General features: G+C 39.9%; 1 protein-coding gene across 1 annotated transcript in view; it reads left to right on the top strand.

The window, feature by feature from the left end:
- The window catches only part of LOC125292789 (SH3 and cysteine-rich domain-containing protein 3), an 83594-nt gene extending 61992 nt beyond the window's left edge, over positions 1-21602 (top strand). The window contains exons 9-13 of the mRNA XM_048240219.1: positions 2540-2589; positions 11646-11737; positions 13355-13406; positions 16823-16960; positions 20969-21602. Coding sequence (XP_048096176.1) covers positions 2540-2589; positions 11646-11737; positions 13355-13406; positions 16823-16960; positions 20969-21067 — 431 coding nt within the window. The 3' untranslated portion in view covers positions 21068-21602. The remainder of the gene's footprint in view (positions 1-2539; positions 2590-11645; positions 11738-13354; positions 13407-16822; positions 16961-20968) is intronic.
- Positions 21603-22716: the final 1114 nt, after the last annotated feature.

The raw sequence follows: 22716 nt of genomic DNA, 5'->3' as shown, positions 1-22716 counted from the left end.
CGTCTGTTATAATTACTCATTCTAATTTTTTGTCAGTCAGTATGTTTACATGCACAGGTAAGTCGAGCTACAGTTATAGCTCGGCTGGGATTTGACCATAGACAGTAAAAGATTTGACTGGACCACTGTCACATTCGTAGACCAGTCCGCAAGCTATCCCAAGTGGTCCGTGAGCAGACGTGGTAAAATATAATATGAGTTGTTTGCAATATTGAACCAACTTGTATGTAAAAACAGTTCTGCAACACTGTCTATGTAAGATATGCCAGTTTAAATCATACAGTATGAATCCACACAATAAGCAAAGTGCAAAGACAATAAGCAAGGTGGTTCAGTGAGTAGGCCTATTGTGTAGACTAATTATAGGCTACTGTTGAAGTAGGTCTTTTTTTTTAGCTAGGGTTAGTTAAGTGGTCCTGAAACTGAAAAAGTTGGAGAAACACTGTCATAGGCCAAAGTATTAATGTTTTACTCCGCCTCGCTAGATGGCGATATGCGCCCAAACACAACACACTCCCCAAACAGACTCTCCATCTTAGCCATAGCTAACTTGCTAGCGAACTTTCCATATTAGCTTACTTGCTAGTAAACTTTGCATCATCAGTCTAACTAGTTAAATAGTTGACATTACATGATGAACATTTTCGTATGGACATTCTGGGGGATGTTAATTTGTATGAGAGAAGCTTCAACTTCTGGGTATGTAGCATTGTGGCATAAAGCTTAGGTAGTTAGCTTGCGAACTCTGGCAGAAATCTCCAGTGTTCTTGTTCCATGTAGTTTCGTGTTGCAGCCACAGGGTTGCAGCAACAGCACGTAGACTAGCCTACAGGAAAGCTGTTGCGTATGAACTCATTCGGAATATTTTGAAAACGTAACAGCTAGATATTCTGTTTTTGTAGACGAAAATGAAGAGAGATTTTATCTTAGTTTTTATTTCATGCAAAACATTTTAGTCTCGTCTTTTTTCGTCAACAATAATGCATCTTAAGATAGTCTTAGTCAGTGTTTCAGGACATTACTGCCGTCTCTCTTCATCGTCTCGTCTTAGTCATGAAAAAAAAAGGTCGTTGACGAACATATTTCCTCTCGTCTCGTCTGACGAAATGAACACTACTAGCAACCACCTTAATTTCCCTAGCAACAACCGAGCAACCACCATTATAATGTGACCCTAGCAACCACCATAGCAACCAACATGATTACCCTATCAACCACCATAGCAACTGCATTAATCAGCATAGCCACCACCATTATGTACCCTAGCATCGCCCCAGCAACCATCTTAATTACCCTAGCAACAATCTAGCAACCACCTCTATAATGTCAACCTAGCAACGACCACAGCAACCAACATGATTACCCTAGCAACCAGCATAGCAACTGCATTATTTTGCATAGCAACCACCCTAAATACTCTAGCAACACCCTAGCAACCATCTTAATTACCCTAGCAACAACCTAGCAACCACCACCATTATGTTAACCTAGCAACCACCATAACAACCAATATGATTACCCTAGCAACCACTATAGCAACCATATTATTAAGCATAGCAACCAACATAATTACCCTAGCAACCACCATAACAACCACATTATTAAGCATAGCAACCACCATATGTACCATAGCAACACCCTAGCAACCACCACTATCATGTCAACCTAGCAACCACATAGCAACCAACTTGATTACCCTAGCAACCACCATAGCAACCATGTTATTTTGCATAGCAATGCCCTAGCAACCATCCAAATTACCCTAGCAACAATGCTAATTAGCATAGCAACAACCTAGCAACCACCACTATAATGTGAATCTAGCAACCACAACCACCATAGCAACCAACATGATTACCCTAGAAACCAGCATAGCAACCGCTTTATTTATGTTTTGGCTTATTGGATGTTGGAACCTTTGATCCATGTGCCTGCCAACATCATCAATATTCATTGTGTAGGCTTGTTGGCTTTAGGTTAAAAAATGTTACACTAAAGTTTTAATTCTTTATAGTGAAACTACATAACATTTTTGAATGTTTATATCACCTATGTGTAGCCGACAACTATATTTACAAGATTCAGAGCTCAAAAGTCTTGGCCAGAAATGTTTATGATGTGTTCTTTACAATGTTTGAGCACCTTTGAAAATAAGTCTGTGTTTACATAAAGTTTAAATAATTTTTTATTACATTCCTTTTACTCTCTTATAATGATTGCTGAAGATTTCAAGAATCAAGTGTCAAGTGTCACTTTTGCATCAATGAGTGTAGATAGGTGAAATATATGGAAATATCAATGTTTACAGATAACCTAAAAAGTGTCTGACAGGCCTTGGACTTGGATGTGTAAAAATCTTTGAGTAGCCCACTAAGGAACCTAATGGGTGTAGCAAAATCAAGACAGCTAATCAGTTTGCTCCAGATATCTGACTAAATGTATTAGTAAGTAAAATTTAAAAGTTATTGACTGCCATGTTGTATTTTCTCACACCAATAAACATGACATTCTTTACTAATACTGCTGACCTTCTTAACAGCAAAGCAAGATGGAGACAAGAAAGGAGACAAGACAGCAGCAGATGACAAGGTACTCATATTACAAGGAAAATATGTACAGTAGAATGAAAGTGAAAGTAAAACTGTTTTAATGGACATTCTACCAGTAACTTCCATTATCTGTCCTATAATTGTTACAACTAGTGCAGTGCCCGTTCAAACATGCCATTCCTGTAGAAAACCCATAGCTCAATTACATGCCTCATCGTATGAAATTTGCAACAAGGTGACTCAACTATCTCTGGTAGCCTATAAGTGACATCACGCTCTGTCTGCCATTTGTTGTCTGTAGCTAATCGAAATGACATAAGTGTAAAGCTTTAATGTAAGGCTATGTTTAGCCTATTGAATAACTTAATGATATAGAATTCTCATCTCATCATTTGAGATTTGCAATGATGTGACTCAGAAACAGTCTTTGGTAGAATAAGTGACATGCCACTCGTCGTCTAGCTGTGTGGCATTCTGAAACGTCGGGACCATCATCCTATCGCTACTTTCAATTTGGGACCTTGCAGTTGGAGTTGTCGTTGGTTTATTCAAAGTGTTCAAGTCCAAAGTAGCCTGGGCTATTCGAGAGGGGGAGTGGCTACAGTAGAGCGGAGAAAGCCAATGTGTGCTTCTTTTACCTTTTTGTCTGGCCATTCAAGATGCTCACCACTCATCAGATTCTGGTGTCCATCGAAAGGGAGGAGTGGGGCCACGGGGCACCGCTTGGCTTGGATGCTCTGTCCCAAGACTGGCCGGTAGACATGCTGTATCCCTTCCCTTCTCTTCTCCTGATCCCCTATTTACTCCACAGGGTTCACACAGGCCGTCAAAAGGTCCTGCTGATAGCCCCAAGGTGGCCGGGGAGATGCTGGTTTCCCGCTCTCCTCCGCCTGCTTCAAGGGTAGCCATGGCCCCTTTCAGGCAGGGCAGATCTCCTGTCTCAGATAGATGGACAGATCGGACAGATCTGGCACCCCAAGTCAGAACTGGGGGCATGGCCGCTGCTCAGCCCCTCCCTCAGGAGTTAGATGAGGCAGTTATGCAAACCATACAGAGTACCAGAGTTTCCTCTACGCAAGTGTACTATAGCCAGAAATGGAGGGTGTTCTCGAACCGGTGTCACGATAAACAGTTAGTCCCAGCCACATGTGTGGTGCACATTATTTTAAGCTTCCTTCAGTTGCTTCTGGACATGCAAAGAGTGTCCAGCACTATTAATAGTGAACCCTAGAAGTCAAGTCAAGTTTATTTATATAGCACATTTCATACACAGAGGTCATTCAATGTGCTTTACATAAACAAAACCAAACAATAATAACAAATAAAAGCATAGAAGGGCAATATAGTCAAAGAATAGTTAAAAGGTAAAGATCAAAGGCAAAAGTAGTAAAAAAAGTAATAAAAGACAAAGTAGAATAATTATCAAGGCAGATTCAGAATTTGTAACTCGGCACAGTTAGCAGAAAGCATCTGAGAACAGTTTGGTCTTAAGTCTAGATTTAAAACTGGCTACAGTTGGGGCATTTTTAATGTCATCCGAAAGTTGGTTCCACAGCTGAGCCTCATAGCAGCTAAAAGCTGCTTCACCATGTTTAGTTCTAACTGTAGGTTTTACTAGCAGGTTTTTCACCTGGGACCTGAGAGGACGAGAAGGTGTGTACTGCTGAAGCATGTCTGACAAGTATTTAGGTCCTGCTCCATTTACTGATTTATAAACAAGCAATAGTGCTTTAAAGTCAATTCTGTGACTTACTGGAAGCCAGTGCAAGGACTTAAGAATTATGTTAAGAGTAATGTGGTCAGTTCTTTTAGTTTTTGTTAGAGTCCTAGCTGCTGCATTTTGTATCACCTAATAGTCTTTTTAGGAAGGCCTGTGAACAGTCCATTGCAGTAATCAACCCTGCTGGAGATAAATGCATGAATGAGTTTTTCTAAGTCATGTTTTGACATCAGCCCTCTGAGTTTGGCAATATTTTTGAGGTGGTAAAAAGCTGATTTAGTTATCGCTTTCATGTGGCTGTTGAAATTTAGATCACTGTCAATTAATACACCAAGATTTTTAACAGTATCCTTTGCCTTCAACCCTTTTGTGTCAAGGAGAGTGGCAACCCTAAATCTTTCCTCATTTTTATCAAATATAATTACTTCAGTTTTTTCTTTGTTCAGCTGAAGAAAATTTTGAGACATCCAGGTGTTGATTTGTTCTATACACTGACACATAGATTCAAGAGGACCATAGTCGTTTGGTGATAGAGCTAAGTAAATTTGTGTGTCATCTGCAGTGCCGGCCCGAGCCTTTTGGGGGCCCTAAGCAGAATTTGATTTGGGGGCCCCCTCCCACAACGCCTCCCAGAGTCGCGCTAGTCAGTGGGTTGGGGTTGGGACTGGGAGCCTGGGCTTAGCCTGCTGTTGCTATCAGACTTACCACTATGTCACATATTATAGAACAGTAATAAACTATCAACACTTTCAGGTGCGAAATCAGAAACAATCCCTCTGTAGTAAATTTGCCTTCAGCTACAGTACGTTTTCATGTAGCTACTGTAGTGCTAATGTCCACTTCAGTCAGCTAGCTAACTTTAATTTACAACATAAGCCCACCTATGGCTAAGGTACATGCTTGATTGAACATCCAAAACAATCCCAATATCCTTGACATCTGAAATAACCCTAGATAAATATATATTAATGGGAGACATTTCTCTGTTGATGGCGGGGATTTATCTCTGGTGATGGCTTATATTAGATCATGACAGCTAGCTAGCTACCTCAAGCACAAAACATACTGTAAATAATAATGCAAACATACCTGTATCTTGCTCGTTTTTCTCCTCCTCTGTCATTTTCTTCTTTCTGTTTTCGGCACCAGAGGGATACGTCCTTTTTTGTGACTTTTCTTAACATTACCGTCTCTTTCGATTTTTGAACTTGATGCAGTGTCTGCACGAATTGTCTATGCACCCGAGTTGTCTAGTTTATGCGCGTGACTCAAAGGCTGGCAGACAACAGCTGTTTTCAGTGACTTAGGAAAAGTGCCAGACAGCAGTGATACATTTACAATTTGAAGGACATCCGCCGCTATGAGGTGAAAAACAGTTTTGAAGAAATTGGTAGGCAGAGTGTCTAAGACACATGTGGAAGAGCTGAGATTCTGTACCGTGTACCTGTGTTTCGTAGTCTATCAAGCGGAACTCTGACATCAAGTTTAGTTTCCCTCTGTTTGTTGCTGGAAGTTCAGGTTGTTGAATTTGTAATTGAGCAGATATGTTGAGTCTGATTTTGTCCATTTTACCTTTAAAAAAAGATGAAAACTCATTGCATTTATTAGTTGAGAGAAGTTCAGGCGCTAATTGTGAGGGGGGATTTATTAACTTATCAACAGTTGAAAATAGAATACGAAGGGCAATTTCACTACCTTTAGCTAGAAGCATTTATCCTGGTCATTGTAAATGCCATACACACATGCTATATACTGTTTTTCGGCAGAGTCTGCCACAATTTCATGTACTAATACCTGCATTGATTTAATTTTGATTTTTAAATAATAAAAATACAAAAAGCGTATTATAAATTTTTTAATATATTTTGGCATGTATCTCACCACTGCAAGCTGGCAGCTCGACTTGCCTTTCGTGTGTGTAGGACTGTCCTGAATCTGGCAATAGCATTGCCATGGTGGAGGGATTCTCTGGGGCTGAGCAAATGTGAAAAATATGTGGTTTGTGCCTTACGGAAATAAATGACATTTTCTATTTAGCCCTATGAGCACTACTCTATGTTTGGCCATTCTCAGTATCATTAGTTATAAGCATTTATCCTGGTCATTGTAAGTGTCATTTACACATGCTATATTGTTTTCAGCACAGTCTAGGCTACCCAGATCTGCCACCATTTCATATTGAAGTGATTTGCATTGTCTTCAAACCTATACGATCAGACATAATGAGAAAAGACTTTGAAATGTTTGATGGCACAATACAATTGCACAGTTGCTGAAAACTCAAACTGATGTTGATCATTGAGATCACAATGTGTTAATTTAAAGTGAACACTCTTTCAAGAAGATTGCTAATAACAAACTAAGACTGCACATAACCTGCAATAAAGTATTACTATAATTACCCAGATAGCAAGAGGCTGGCGGACCACTGTCGGCCCACTGGGAGCTAATCTGGCAGTCCGCTGGCGTTTTGCTCATCGGTTCTCTGGTGGTCCGCTGGCGGGTTGCCGACAAATGCCCCAATATTTTGCCACTAATGGTCTAACATATTTTTCATTTATTCAGTTATACTTCATCCATTATTTTAAGAGCATTTCATGTATTTTCTTAATATTCATGACCAGGGGCGTCACTAGACCTTATTCACTGGGGCACGTGCCTTAGTAAAAGTCTCCAGTGCCCCAGTAAAATTCTAGCGCTGCTCTCGCTGGAAACGCCATTCATGAGCACATCTCCGTGCCTGCTTTAGTCATGACTCGAGCCTGTCACTTACCAGCCAATAAAAATAAACAAGGAAAAAAAGAAAGGGGGCATAATAGCCAATCAGGAAATAGCACCTCTGTAGCTGGGTAAGATTGAACGCAACAACCAATGAAAATCGTTCACATGATTCTTCCGAGCATTTCGTTGTACAGTGGAAACCGCTGGAGCTCATCACATCACTTTGAGCGCAGAGTAAGTCGTCCCCTGTTTTAATGTTACAACAAATTCACAACTTGTTTGACAGAAAAAATGACAAGTTGATCGCTGTTAGAGAATGTTGCCCACATAATTAGCATCTGTTTTTCAATGCTTAGCATCATTGTAGCCTAAATTTAGCAACAGTTTACCAGTTTGTGCTCTCTCCCTCACACACACACTCACACCATGTGTAGGATGCATGCACACATACGGAGCATTAATAATGATTTACGTACTGTATACTGTAGAGAGTCCTGTAAAAGTAGCCTATACTGTTTGTGAAGCTGTCCTACTGTAAAACATAGCCTTCTGATAAACTATTCAGAGATGGACATCAGAAAATTCTTCCTGAACAGAGGGAGAGGAACAGTGAGGAGAGATGAGGAGGACGAGAGGTATTTGTTCTCTTCATGCTCCCATGGTGTGTGAATGACAAATAAAGCGTCTATCTATCTATCTATCTATCTATCTATCTATCTGTCGGCCCAGGTGTGGGTATTATTGTTTATCAAAGTGTTGGCTAAGGGGTTGCCTGGGTCCCCGGGCATGCACTGGCCCACACACTAACTGATCTGACTGAGTGTTGGCTGAATGTCAGCTGTGCTTGAACATTACTTGATAACAAAACACAAATCCAGAGCTACTACTTAAAGCACAAGTCATCTTTATTAAAAATTCTAACAAACAACTTTGAAAATTCAGAAATCATAAAGCAAAGAAGGATTTTTACATGTACAATTTTATGTAAAACAATTTACATCTTTTATCTAAAACAAAACAAATAAAAATGTCTAAGATACATACATACATACATACATACATACATGTACAATGATTCAAAGACATAAATGATTCTACATAATAATAATAATAATAATAATAATAATAATAATAACAATAACAATATGCTTAATTATAGCACCTTTCATTCACAGAATGCAGCTCAAAGTGGTTCACATTTGGAACATTTGTCATTGGTGTCACTTGGGACAGTGGCTTGGTGTCTGGGACAGTAGCTAACTGTCTCAGGACAGTGTCTAGGTGTCACAAGGACAGTCGCCGGTGTCACGGGACAGTGTCTGGGTGTTACAGGACAGTCATAGGTGTGTCGCGGGGACAGTGTCTAGTTGTCACAGGACAGTCATGGAGTGTCACAGGACAGTGTCTGGGTATCTCGGGACAGTGTCTGGGTGTTAGAGGACAGTCATGGGTGTCATGGGACAGTGTCTAACTGTCTCTGGTCAGTGTCTGGGTGTTACAGGACAGTGGATAACTGTCTCGGGACAGTGTCTGGGTGTTACAGGACAGTGGCTAAGTGTCAGGTGTCACAGGACAGTCATAGGTGTCACGGGACAGTATCTGGGTGTTACAGGACAGTCATGGGTGTCACGGGACAGTGTCTAGGTGTCACAGGACAGTCATAGGTGTCACGGGACAGTGTCTAGGTGTCACGGGACAGTCATGGGTGTCACGGGACAGTGTCTAGGTGTCACAGGATAACGGGCTGCTTCTCTGCAAGCTATCTGTCTGATTATTTAGGCTAAACGTGGCAAACTCAGCCTGGATTTATGAAGATTTTAATTAATTTCATAAAACTTGATGACGATGATCGTTCGTTTGTTATACATCACAAACTCACCTTTTCCGACAACGTTGAGTCGTCTCATACGACAACCGCGACAATCTCCTTCTAGGGCCGCTTATGCAGGCTCAGCTCAGGTGCCGGTTGCGTGCAGCGCTGCAGCCACAGAGTTTGCCCTTCCCCTACTGACTTTCACTTTCGGTGTCCGAATGGAATTGAATGAGGCTTTGCGATTTTTTTTTTTATCTAGGCCTACAGTGGGTCCCAGTTAAGTTTGGACGGGTTCCTTCAGGAATCATGCACCCCATTTTCTCAGCAGAAATGGCACAAACTGCAGTTGACACAAACAACCACAAGGTGTCACTTTGGAGTTCTGCCACTACTATTTTTGATGCGACTTGACTTACTGCTTCCATGATGCAGTTTCCAAGTCAATAAAACAATCAGAGAAAGCTGAGCCATTACCAAACATATATGATAATACAATAGCATGAGTTTATATATCTTATACCCTATTTGTCACGGTTACTTATAGATTTGATAGTGTAACGATAAAGCATGAGACTTTCAGCGGGGGGCACGGGAACTTAAATTGATCACGGTAGTTTAAGCTTACACTTGACAAAACATTCTAATATGAAAATGTAGATGCAATTGTTGTAAGATGGTGCAGCTCCTTTAAGAAAGCATCGTCGCAGGGATGGATGGAGAGAAAGCGAGAGGGATATGTGTGTTAGAACTTAGATGCGTGTGGAAAAAGTAGACGTGCTGTTGGGACTGGAGCGAGTCATATTCAAAATAATGCAAAAAATAAATCCGCAGATAAAACCAATTATCCTCATTCATTGCAACCGCAGCATGCCTGCTTGCCGACGTTCAAACGAAAAAAAAGATATCAAAGCACCTTTGTGTTTGTTTGAATGTACGATTTTAAACAGCTAGACAAATGATTTAGCTAATTGATTATAGCCTGTACACCAGCAATTGTTGAACATTTACCTGTACAAGTACATTGACAGTAGCCCAGCCTAACAAGCATGTTGCATGTTGTAGGCCTACTGTAGAAATTTCACTTAAACTGCAACCGCAACATGCCTGCTTGCCGACGTTCAAACGACAACAAAAAAGATATCAAAGCAACAAGAGGGTTGAGTCTGAATGACACGACTCATATTGCTCCTCATAACCGTCTATAAAAAAGTGTTTTTTTCTTTTCTTTTTGAGCACGTCCGAATCCCAGGATATAACCAGGGAGGGTAAAGGATCTTTGATATAAAGCACTCGACCTTATAATAGGCTCGAGATATAATTCCAAAGGGGGCAGATAGGGGCCTACTGCACTGAAAACTTAAAAAGATTGAACGAAGCTTCCCGAAATTTGAAATTTCGATCAGTGACTGGCATCGGGTGAACAAAGCTTTTCGAAGTTGACAAAGTAGCCTACTGCCAGCTGACGAAGCTGTCATTTTAAAACATTACTGAGAGACAGGCACTGTACAATCAAGAAATCTTGCCACTGAATCCAAAACTATGTTTAACATTATGTACAAAGCGTAGGCTACAGTGGACTAGTATGTTGCAGGGGCTGCTAAAAACACAGAGAAACGCACTGAAAACTCGGCCAATCACAGCCCTTGCTGTCGAATGCGCCCGTCTGGTTCGACCGTGGAACGCCACAGCGGACTATGCTGCCCCCAAGCGGCTGCAGATGTACTTACATTTCACCCAGCAGCGTGAATCACCTTGATCGGGACCCACTGTACGCGAAATTCTGCATCCATTGTATGATTTATTTATTTCCCTATTGGAAGGGCAACATGAGTCAAGAAGGGCATGTGGGCAGTTGCCCGGGCAACCTGAGCAACCCCCCTGTGCACGTCCCTGGGTAAAAATGTTCTTGAATTTCCCCTTGAGGATCAATAAAGTATCTATCTATCTATCTATCTATCTATCTATCTATCTAAATCAATTGTTTAACTCAAGGGGAGGTGGAAAATTAGTGTAATTCCCCAAATGGTGGAATATCCCTTTAAGAAACATGGATTTTGTTTTGTCTGTTTGATTAAAGGACATCTCAGTAGTACATGTAAGAAACAAAAGAAGGCGACCAAGGGATTCCATTGAAACATATGCGTTCCGGGAGTTCCGCAACCTTCTGTATAGAGAAACTAGTGGAACAACTGTCAAGAGAAAAACTGAAATTCTACTTCAAACAGTTATGAAAAGCCTGTGAAAGTGTATAAATTGAGTGGACTGGAAGTATTCAGCCTTGATGGTGATGACTTCATAGAACTTCCAGAGGTCTTCACACAACAAGCCATTCCTGTTAATCGTCAGAACATCCCGAGAGAAGAACACAAAAAAACAATGGCCTAACCTGAATGCGGTCAAATTGAATCAGCTCACTTGTTGACAAACATTACGACCACAGATAAAGACCTTAAGAAAATATTTAAGAAGGATGAGTCCTTTAAAAATGATTGTGTACCTGAAGAAGAAGAAGAGTGGTGAGCAACAATGGTGGTATAAGATCAATCCTTGAGCTAACATGGATTCACAACAGGGGGCAATACACATCAATGTTGTTTTGTCATTTTTGTATGTTTAATATCACGGTGGTGTGTCGAGAGAAAAACGTTTGGGACACACTGAATTAGATGAGTGTTAACTAATGTATTCTTGGTCCTTTTGAATCACCATCGCCTGACATGCTGGTTCGAGTGGAGGGGGGATTAATAATAATTTAAAAAATCATCAGTGTATTTATCGCTAGCATTAATTGTGATTCCCAATCAACTTATTGGTTTATGTCTGTTGTTTCTGTATGTTTTAGAATAAGAAGAACCTTGGCACCTTCTCTCAATCGCATTACTACATGGCCCTGTATCGCTTCAAAGCCATTGAAAAAGATGACCTGGACTTCCAGTAAGCGTTACCTCTCTTTAACATTTCCCATGCAATTCAATTTTTTTGATTTATATAGCATAACAAAAGATGAAGATACCCCTCTGGTAAGCTTTGCTGAGGTGCTGGAGTTTAGAGTCAAGAAACTGTAAAATAAATAAAAGGTTTGCTCACTCAAATCTGTGCAACCAATAAATTAATCACATCATTCTGTCTAACAAAGGTCTTCTTCAGAGAGAAACTCTATTTGGAAAGGAGGTCAGCAGTAGCCTTTCAGGGAGATCTTGTCTGAAACACCACAGTTCATAATCATTTCCCTTAGACATGAAAAATGTCAGGCCAATCAGCGATGAGAAGGGAAGACAAAACCGAAACTTATTGTGATAAAGAGTAGCAGTAACATCTGCAAACATCAAAAAATGCAGTTGGGAAAATGCAGAAACGTATTTACAGCAAAGGTAGACCCACATACATTGTTTCCTGACCGACTGTTGATACTGTTTGTTGTCAGTTTGTAAGCTTTGCTGAGGTGCTGAGAGTCAAGAAACTGTAAAATACTGTAAATAAAAGGTTTGCTCACTCAAATCTGTGCAACAATAAATTAATCACATTATTCTGTCTGACGAAGGTCTTGGACTGAAAGCTTACAGATTTTTGTTTATAACTCATATTTACTTATATGGCACCATTGATAACTGACATTTCACCTGACAAAATGCCCTTGACTAAAAGAAACCAGGCAGTTAAGTCAAAGGACAAGGCAGAGGGAGTGAGTAAAAGAGAGAGAACAGTTCACAACTAGAATACATTTCTGTGGAATTGCAAACTGTACTTGCTTAGGTGTAGTTCACCAACAGGAGCAGACCGTGGAATAGGGTACATTGAACTACGATCAAATTTCAGTTGTCAATATATGCCATTGTAGATGGCCGATCCTCATAAAACATAATTTTCTTCATAATGACACAGAGAAGTTATGCATCAAATATGACACAAATTGGCCACAAGATGTCGCTATAATATGCACATTTACATTTAGCTCATATTTCAGGACCTGCAGGAGATGGCACAAAAAATATATTCATTTCCTGTAAACTACTGAATCTTTTCAGTTTTCCCATTGCCACCCCTTTTCCTGCCAAATTTTCTCAAATTCCGTACATAGGGATGCTAAAAGTGCCACATGTCAATATGTCACAACCCGATTCACATAGACATATAAAACTGATGTGCTCATACTTTGTCCCATTTCCTCGATCTTAAGGGCACTTCTTCCAATTTAGCTTGGACCCAAATAATTACCATTTGCAGTTATATATTTTTACTTATTTGTTATTTCTCTAAAGGTATGTATACCTCTGATAGGTAACACATTGAGGTTTGTGAAAAATACAGTATCTGAAATATGTATGTCTTATGGAAATATTTTCTGATGTTGAATGTCAATAAATTTAAATAGCAAAAAATGACAACCTTTTTTTAAAAAATGGGATTGAATTATTTCAGTGATTTCAATTCAGTGTATTCAATTATATATAGATATTATTCAGATGAACAGTGTTACAAATCAGTGAAAATAACAACTTGTACAGTTGTCTACTACAGATATAACTAAATTGTGTGTCTCTTTTCCTGCAGTCCCGGGGATCGAATAACAGTCTTAGATGATTCAAATGAAGAATGGTGGAGGGTGAGTTTTCAGTTTTATTACAGTGCATGAAAATGCTGTTATACAAAGTCGTCTTCTTTTTCTTCTTCTTTTTACAGTGAAAATGCACTGTACTGTTATCACTGGGCTTCTTATTATGACCGCCGCGCAGCGAAGCGGCGGTCATATAGGTTTAGTCAGATTTTTTCTTTTTCGCATTGTAACGTGACTAATCTGAATTTTATTTTTTAAATTTAGAGATTAAATCGTCTCTGGGGTGCCAGGTAGTATTTGATGCCAATTCAAATGTAGCCACTGTTACAGCGAAACTATCACACAAATCAAACAACACAAACATGTTTTATAAGTTTCAAATCATATATTGTGATAGTTTAAATTATACCAAAAATATTCATACACAACTTACATAATCATTGTCCCTCCATTCAATCGAAAATAAAATGATATTTAAACAAAAAGGGAAAGTATGGAAGAGTCTGAGTCACTGAAGGAAAGTTGTGGAATATATTGAATTAGTTGTACAGGCTACTGGCGGAAGGGAAAAGTGAACTCGGAGATGAGTGTTGAGTTACCAGCGGCAGACTAGCCAGGGGAACTGTAGAGTAGGCCTACGACTTGAACCAGGGATCTTCGCAACACCTCGACAAGAGAAAGGTAAACATCTTGCCATGCTGCCGATACATTCCGTCGTGCGCAACACAAAGTAGTTTGAGCCGGTCCTATTTTGCTCAGGATCCACGCTGCTTCATAGTAATTCCTCAAAGGGATTAATCCACAAGGGTACGATCCAGAGGAATCCAATGTAACTATCCAGTGTGAAATTTTCTGTTTAAAATGCTCCCGCCATGTCTCACATGCCCTCGGTAATCACTCTCTCCGATAGAGCTTCCTGGTAATTGGCGCTCTCCTCCGCAGGTTAGGCCAAGCAGCCTTTTATCATCAGCTGACTGCGTGACGTTAACAACCCCAATTGCGTTTAAGCAACCCGGTTGGATAAGCCTAAAGTAATACATTTTTATTCTAAAGAATATGGAGCGGTCCGCTACAGCATGTCCAAATTTCCGTCAAGGATTCCCGGGACACTGTAAGACCGGGGTACACGAAACTTGGTGGGCATGTAACCCCACATGGATAGCATGGAACCATCGTTTTTCGTTTTGATCTGTAGCCCCCCCGCTGGACTGGACCCCCCGAAAGGAGGGTAGGCAGACACAGTTTTCTGTGAACCGTAGGGTTTAGGAGGACCATTTTTTTTTGTATGTTGATCTCAAAGGGCCATGTCAACCCATTCCATAACCACTCATTTCATGTATAGCGCCACCTAGTTAAACACAAAAAAGTAAAAATGAGGTGTTGTAATCACAGGTATCTGTGACCTAACATCGTCAAAACTGCACACAATTGGATCATTATGACACCCTCTGAATGCACGCCAAGTTTCGTGGAATTCCGTTCATGGGGGGCCACACAATAAATTAATTTATGTTACTATACACCAACTGGCCTGTAGGTGGCCGGAGACAGTTTTCTGTGAATATCTCGAGAACCGTAGGGCCTAGGAGGTCCACCTTTTTTTTGTATGTTTGTCTTAAGGGGGCATGTCAACCTATCCCATTGCCACTTATTTCATGTATAGCGCCACCTAGTTAAAAATTAAAAAGCAAAACATTAGGTGTTTTCATCACAATATCTCTGGCTGACATGGTCAAAACTGCACGAAATTGAAAGTGTAGGATCATTATGACACCCTCCGAATGCATGCCAAGTTTCGTGGACTTTCGTTCATGGGGGGCCTTAATAAAATAATTTATGTGTACATTTAGTGACCGTACACCAACAAGGATTCCCGGGACACTGAAAAAACCGGGGCCTAGGATGACCAATTTTTTGCATATGTTTGCCTCCAGGGGTTATGTAAACCCATTCCATATGCACACATGACATATACTCACACAGTAGACAAATATACTGTACGCAATGCATGCACATGCACACACACAGACACATAAACAGGCAAACACACAAGCACATGCACACACACACACACACACACACACACACCCACCCACCCACACATACACATAAACATAAACATAAACATGTACATGTACATGTACACGCACACATGCACACAATTCAAGAATTTCTCAGAATTATGAACAGGCAAGATGGGGGTGGGGTTGTATAAAATGTATTTTACATGTGAAATCTATGAACTAATCATGTTTTGGTACTTGTTGTCTAGGAGATACCAGTGAGAATTGAGTGTGCATAATGCAATTCAGTGAGACAGTTAGAATCATATATGCCTTTCAGCGTGACTTATTTTTGTGGAAAACATGTGCTGGACTGGGCGGCGGTCATATTTTGTACCGCTCTGCGGTACATCTAGTTAGACTGTTATCCAATTTATTAGAGTGCACTCTACTGTTATCCTATTTATTAGAGTGCACTCTACTGTTCCATCCTATTTAATAGAGTGTATGGAAATGCACTCTACTCAGGGGGTAAATTACTCATCTAATTAGAATATTATGACATCCATATGACAAATGAAAAGAAAAAAGGTCAAATGTAAACCAACATTAGTAAACTATTACTATAATCACAAAGCCTACTAAAGCCTACCATAAAGAAGGGTAATAAATCCGTTCCCATCTCAGACTTTGTAGTTCTTCAGATCTATCCCTGCTGTCTTTACCCCACCATTACAGACACTAGCATCACGTTTACCACTGCCAAACAAAGGGTCGAAATAAACATTGTATGCTTAGTGGACATGGTCGTGCAAATGCAAAGACGCACCTTCATTCAGACGCACCGTGACTATAATACAGAAGATGATCGATGTCATCTCCAAAAGTCAGATATTCTCCTTCAAAATTAGAATAGGGGAATAACAGATCCAAGTCTTCATCACAAGTGAATGTTTTATTCACCATTTGGTGCATTTCTGCTTCAATTTGCACGAAAACGATGGCCAGAATCACTTCCATGTCGATACAATCACATGCATGTATTCTCCGGTTTTGTCACATTTGATTGTACTACTTCCTTTGCACTTTGAGAAGTGAGATCAGGCTTGAATTGAATCTCTGGATGTCTGCCATCTAGTGGTAAAGAGTGCAAATGAGATTTTACTCTGTACTCGGGTCTATATTGTGACTTGGGCTGTTAGAGGGTTAAGTACTGTTGCTAAGTCTGACAACCTCCGACAAATTTGACTGAAGTTGATTAGAACTACAATGGTGGCTGTCAGCCTGTGTGTAAAAAATATATCCCAAGTGGCTCTTTTGGAGACTCAAGGGCCTGATTTCATTTAGAGTCCAAATTAGGTATAAATTTAAAACCAATGTTATATCATATTTAATGATTGAACATGAGTCTTTCTTGAACATGGTCATTCTTATGTGTGTATGCATATACTTTTTTTTCAGGGAAAGATTGGGGAGAAGACTGGCTATCTGCCAATGACATATATCATAAGAGTCCGTGCAGGAGAAAGAGTATACAGAGTGACACGCTCATTTGTAGGGAACAGAGAAATGGGCCAGATCACACTAAAAAAGGACCAGGTATGATCCAAATGTTTTTTTGTTATTTGTTATTATAACCAAATAGTAAGGGTGTCAATTGTGTCTCCATGATTTTGATGTGCTATTTGCCATGACTTCACAGGTTTCTTATACCTCACCCACAATTGTTATACCTCTGCCCACAGTTTTCCGGGCATCCATCCATGCTTGTATGCATGGTTCCATCCTTTACAGCAGTGTTTACATTACATCTTACAAACAGGTTTAAGGATCGTCATCAAACCTGGCACACTTACTTGCTCACTAAGAACAAGAATTTCATCATTCATATTTACTCAAAAACCCTACATGACAAATAGGTGCTCAAAGTAATTGGGTCAGAATCAGAATTCTTTATTCTCCAAGTTGGGGCAGCCGTGGCCTACTGGTTAGCACTTCGGACTTGAGCAAGGCACTTAATCCCTCACTGCTCCCCGAGCGCCGCTGTTGTTGCAGGCAGCTCACTGCGCCGGGATTAGTGTGTGCTTCACCTCACTGTGTGTTCACCTGTGTGCTGAGTGTGTTTCACTAATTCACAGATTGGGATAAATGCAGAGACCAAATTTCCCTCAACGGGATCAAAAGAGTATATATACTTATACTTATACTTAAGTAATGAGTACATTGAGTACACACACACACACACACACACACACACACACACATATATATATATATATATATATATAAATAAATATGACCGCAACTTAGCATGTCAGGTCATCGTAATTGTTACCATGTTATTACCAAGTATTTTCTGATCTTAAACCCTGTAAGATTTCAAATATTTATTAAAAAGTACTAACAGACAAATCAAGGAACTCAATAAAATATATGTATATATATATTTAGGAAATGTACAGTACATATCTCATTTCATTATCATTTTAAGAGCAAAATGTTAAACAAACAGCGTTGACACTGATGTCATCAGAGTTGATCTGACTAACAGATTTGACCAACCGTAGCAATTAAACCATTTTAAACCATTTCAAATACATTCTAACCTTTTTAAAACACTCATGTATGCATCGTGGAGCTGATTGTATTGAAAGTATTACCCATATCGTAGCCTATTAGCTCGCTCGCAACAACAGCAAAAATTTTACATGGAGACACCGCTGTTACATTAGATGCACACTCAATCGTGATTTGACGCAGGACAACGACTGGTAGTAACAAATGTAAATTGGATTAAAGCTAAATTTGGCCAAAAACATTTTGTATGCACTTGCAGTGATAGACTAGCTGGGCCCGTATGTTGTACTGGACGCTAATGCTACCGCTGCGCTGTGGCTCCTCCCACCACATTTAGACAAATACAAGGACATTATCGAGATCTAACGTCGTTGTTAGGTCAAATTTCTATAACTGTGAAATTGCTCATGGAGTGATGTGGTAGTGACTTAACACTGTCATTTGTCTAACATACTTTCAATCGTCTTTACATGAATGTGCAAGTCCGTACACAGCTCATGCAATAATAATGTCTTGGACTAGCCTAGAAATCTAGACGCACCCTAGCGGCGGCAAATTAATTTGCTCAGCCTGTACGTCTAGTATCGAACCATAGGGATTTCTATTGGCTTAGCACCGTGGATGTTCTCCAATCACAGCGCTCTATTTTGTTAGAGAGTCTTAAGGCGGGCTTAACAGGATAACGACAGTCCTGCGACTGTGAACAACAAGGAAGGTGGCTATGGCTTAACTTAAGAGCGGTTGTTTGAATCGGCATTGGCGTCAACTTTGGAGGAGTTGGACTTGTGCTTTTCTTTGAAAGTTGAGCAACACAATGCACTTAAGTCATTACTTTCGAAGAAGGATGTATTTGCCGCTTTGCCGACCCGGATACGGATATGGTCAAAGGCTGGCCTATTGCATGCCTAGGCCGTTTGAAAGACAATTCTCTGCCCGCCCCTTGGATTAAGCGAGGTGAATGGTTCGATGCCAGACTATACATCTCAAGATATAGGATGGCCCCGCCAGGCTAGTCTTGGACACTAAAATGTCTTAAAAATCATTATTTCTGAAGCTGTATATAATATTTTTTTCTTAAAGAAGAAAACTGAAAAAACAAAAGCAAGGAAAATAATTTGTCACTCAATTACAACATTTGTTGAATGGCCACCAGTTTATTTGTTTATGGCCAGAGGTTTATTTATCAAAGATTAATCCTCAGGTATATTAAATGTTTTACAGTGGGTACTAGTTAAAAATGGACACTTCTTTCACGAAAAACGTGATTCACGCAGCTGCGTGAAATGTAAGTACAACTGCAGCCGCTTGGGGGCAGCATAAGTCCGCTGTGGCGTTCCGCGGTCGAACCGGACGGAGCGTTCGACAGTGTGATTGGCCGAGTTTTCAGTGTGTTGTTTGCATAGGTTGTTTGTCTGTGTTTTTAGCAGCCCCTGCAACATGCTAGTCCACTGTAGCCTATAAGCTTTGTACATTTGTGAAGGCAACATAAGCTATGTTGCCTTCATATTTTGCCTTTCAAATTTGTGATATCACTCAAGTCTTGCTTTAGTTAATTAGCAAGTTACTACCAGAAGCCAAAAAACTGACTCTCTTACTAGCTCAAAAATGCCGTCATGTAGGCAACTTTCTAAATATTCAACAATTGGAAGCAGCTGCAATTGTAACAGGACATTATGAAAGAGACCTTTATGGAAGCGCTGCTGCCCAGCTCGCGCACCCTCCTTCACAATGTCGAATGGTGACACGCACACAACTTGCAAAACATTACACTGTTTTGAGTGAAGTGCGCTTGCGAGTTACGTTCTTTCTGTAATTAATTATACTAGATGCTCTTCACACTGAAAACAGTGGCAGTCCTAGCTATAGCCTATAGCCTAACACCCTGATATTTTTTTGGAATCAATTTGTGGTGTGATTGACATCAGACTAGTCATTAGCTAGTTAGTTGTGCACTGTTTCCCACTCAGTAGTAAGAGAACAAATAGCCTACTCCGATGAATTAGATTTTTTTTATTTTGCCAATATTCTTGTCACCTTCCCAGAATTCTGAATATCTTTGCTCGCACACTGTAGGAACTGTAACGTGATTACTGACACATTACACCCAACTCTGCTCAGCTACAAGTAGCCTAGAGAAAGAATCTCCCGTGTGTAAATTCACTCCAAGTTGGTTATTTCTATTTATCTATAAAATTACCACCTGCGTTTGTTCAACTTTATGAAGCAGAATTACGCAGGCTATTTGGAACGCACACATTTTGTTTGCGCAAGGAAGAGAAAATACAGTGCGTGGCACGATTGGGGGGGGGGGGGTTGTTTGCTCGTTCTGGCACCCCTGCCTTGTTGCCTTTATGATTTCCTTATAACTTAACTAACTAAATAGGAAATGCGAAAAAAATGACATGCCCAACCCTGGAACTGACTGACTCTCTGTCTCTCTCTCTTTCTCTCTCTCTCTCTCGTGCGTGCGCGTGCTCTAAGCAGCCTACGTTCTAAATTATGGTAAGGTAACGTTCAAGTTAGATCTGCTGCATGAAGGAGAGTGAGAGGAAACCTGTGTCCTGCTTTTATATTTGATAAATAGGTCCATCTCATCTCACAGTTCCAATGCATGATCCAAATAATGGTTTCATATTTGTTAGTCAACTTTGCAAAATACATTCAGGGCTACACTCGAAACATATCGTGACGCCCTTGATAAGATATATAAACTCACGCTATTGTATTATCATATATGTTTGGTAATGGCTCAACTGTCTCTGATTGTTCTACTGACTTGGAAACTGAATGAGTCATGGAAGCAGTAAGTCAAGTCGCATCAAAAATATAGTGGCAGAACTACCAAGAGCCACCTGATGGTTGTTTGGGTCAACTGCAGTTTGTGCCATTTCCGATGAGAATATGGTACGCGTTTCGTGCGTGATTCATGCAGGAAACCGTCCAAACTTAACTGATACCCACTGTATATAGTTTAACAATGTTTAAAATGTATACGTTTATTTATATTGTAACTGTAAATTTATTTTACAGATTGTCGTAAAAAAAGGAGAAGAAGTTAATGGCTATTTGAAAGTCAGCACTGGACGAAAACTAGGCTTTTTTCCAGCAAACCTGCTCCTGGAGTTATGAATTATGGAAACATGACAAAAAAGTATCCCTATGCATGTTATTGATTTAATGATTTAATCTTGAGGAATAGAGTAATTATGTTCTGCTGTACACTCAAGTAGGATATGTGTTTCCTAGACAAATAGTGTGTGTTCATAGATTTTTTGTTTTTAAATATTTCAATAATAGAAGAGTATTAATGGCATTCTTTCACATTAGGAGTAAATTGACATTGGGTAATGTTATGGTGGTATTTGCACTTTTCCTTTCACGGCAAGCATTGTCATGAAACAAGAGATTACAACACTGTTGGCAATTTCTATTTTTTTGGATTGCTGTAAGTAAAGTTATTTTGGAGTTGGGGATATGTAAGTCAGTGTTAAGTAAACACTTGTCAGTTTTGTGGTATATAATGGAGGGAATGAACATCATGATGTACAAGATCAAAAATGATTTTTAATGATTGAACTCTACAAATTCTATTGCTATAAATGTAATTTCTATTTGAAATTTTTAAATGCATGACAATAAAGGTATCATTTAACAATCAAATTGATATTTAACTTGAGCTTTTATTTCTGAAATCAATAATTGGAGAAAGGTTTGTGTCTGAGTGTGTGTTTGGATGTATATGAGGGGCCACCTAGAGCAGTGGTTCTCAAATGGGGGTACGCGTACCCCTGGGGGTACGTGATATTTTAACCCTTAGAAGCCGATTGACGCTAAGTGCGTCAAAAAACACACCCTTTCTTCTCTGTTACATTGCTCCGCAACTGTTCATAGCAGCGAGAAGCCTTTATTGTGTGACAGAGCAGAAGTGGGGCTTTCCAACGAGACCACGCACTTGTCTGTACGTTATAGTATGAAGATTAAGATTAAATCAAATTGCATCATATTTACAGTCTCTGCGTTCACCTGCGCACCCAGCGAGTTGAATTACTCGCGAACCGCGTGAACGCATAGATATGGCAAGCATATCAGATGAAAGAGACACAGGGCTATCCACTGGTACCAAGTATGTCGATCCTTCTGGCTTATGAAAACAGAAGAAGTGACTGCAAAATAATAACGTCATGTACAAAAACCAACTGCACACCCATTACTCTCGTTTAAATTACTTGCGGACCTACGGATAGATATGCCACACATGTCAGATGAAAGAGGAGACACAGAGCTATCATTTGATACCAAGTACATCCTTCTGGGTTATAAAACAGACGAATTGACCGCTAAATAATTACTTCATATAGCTCGACTTACCTCATGTTTTTGTGGCAAAGCATGTTTATAATCCAACGCTATTGTGTTTCGCTATGGCAAAGAATGTTCATAATCCGGTTTTGAGATCCTAGCAAATTCCTGCATGGCATTCAATTCAAGGCTCACATTGCATCACAATTTGTTCGACAGAGAAACACCTTTTTTTTGCCTTTACTTTGTTCATGGCAACGCAGTAAAAAGTTGTAGAGAATCATGAGTGCAGACAGGCACACACACGTAAACTCGGGTCAAGTCAGGTCAGATCAGTTCGTCCCCTACACACACATGACATGCAAGTAGAGCTGAGCTTGCTGTGGTGAGATACATGTCAAAATATAAGATTTTTTATAATACGCTTTTTATATTTTAATTCTTTAAAAATCAAAATAAAATCAATGCTAGTACTAATA

This window comes from Alosa alosa, chromosome 4 (assembly GCF_017589495.1).
Source record: "Alosa alosa isolate M-15738 ecotype Scorff River chromosome 4, AALO_Geno_1.1, whole genome shotgun sequence".
Classification (NCBI taxonomy): domain Eukaryota; kingdom Metazoa; phylum Chordata; class Actinopteri; order Clupeiformes; family Clupeidae; genus Alosa; species Alosa alosa.
Note: the sequence above shows the minus strand (reverse complement) of the source record. Positions and strands in the feature narration are given on the sequence as shown.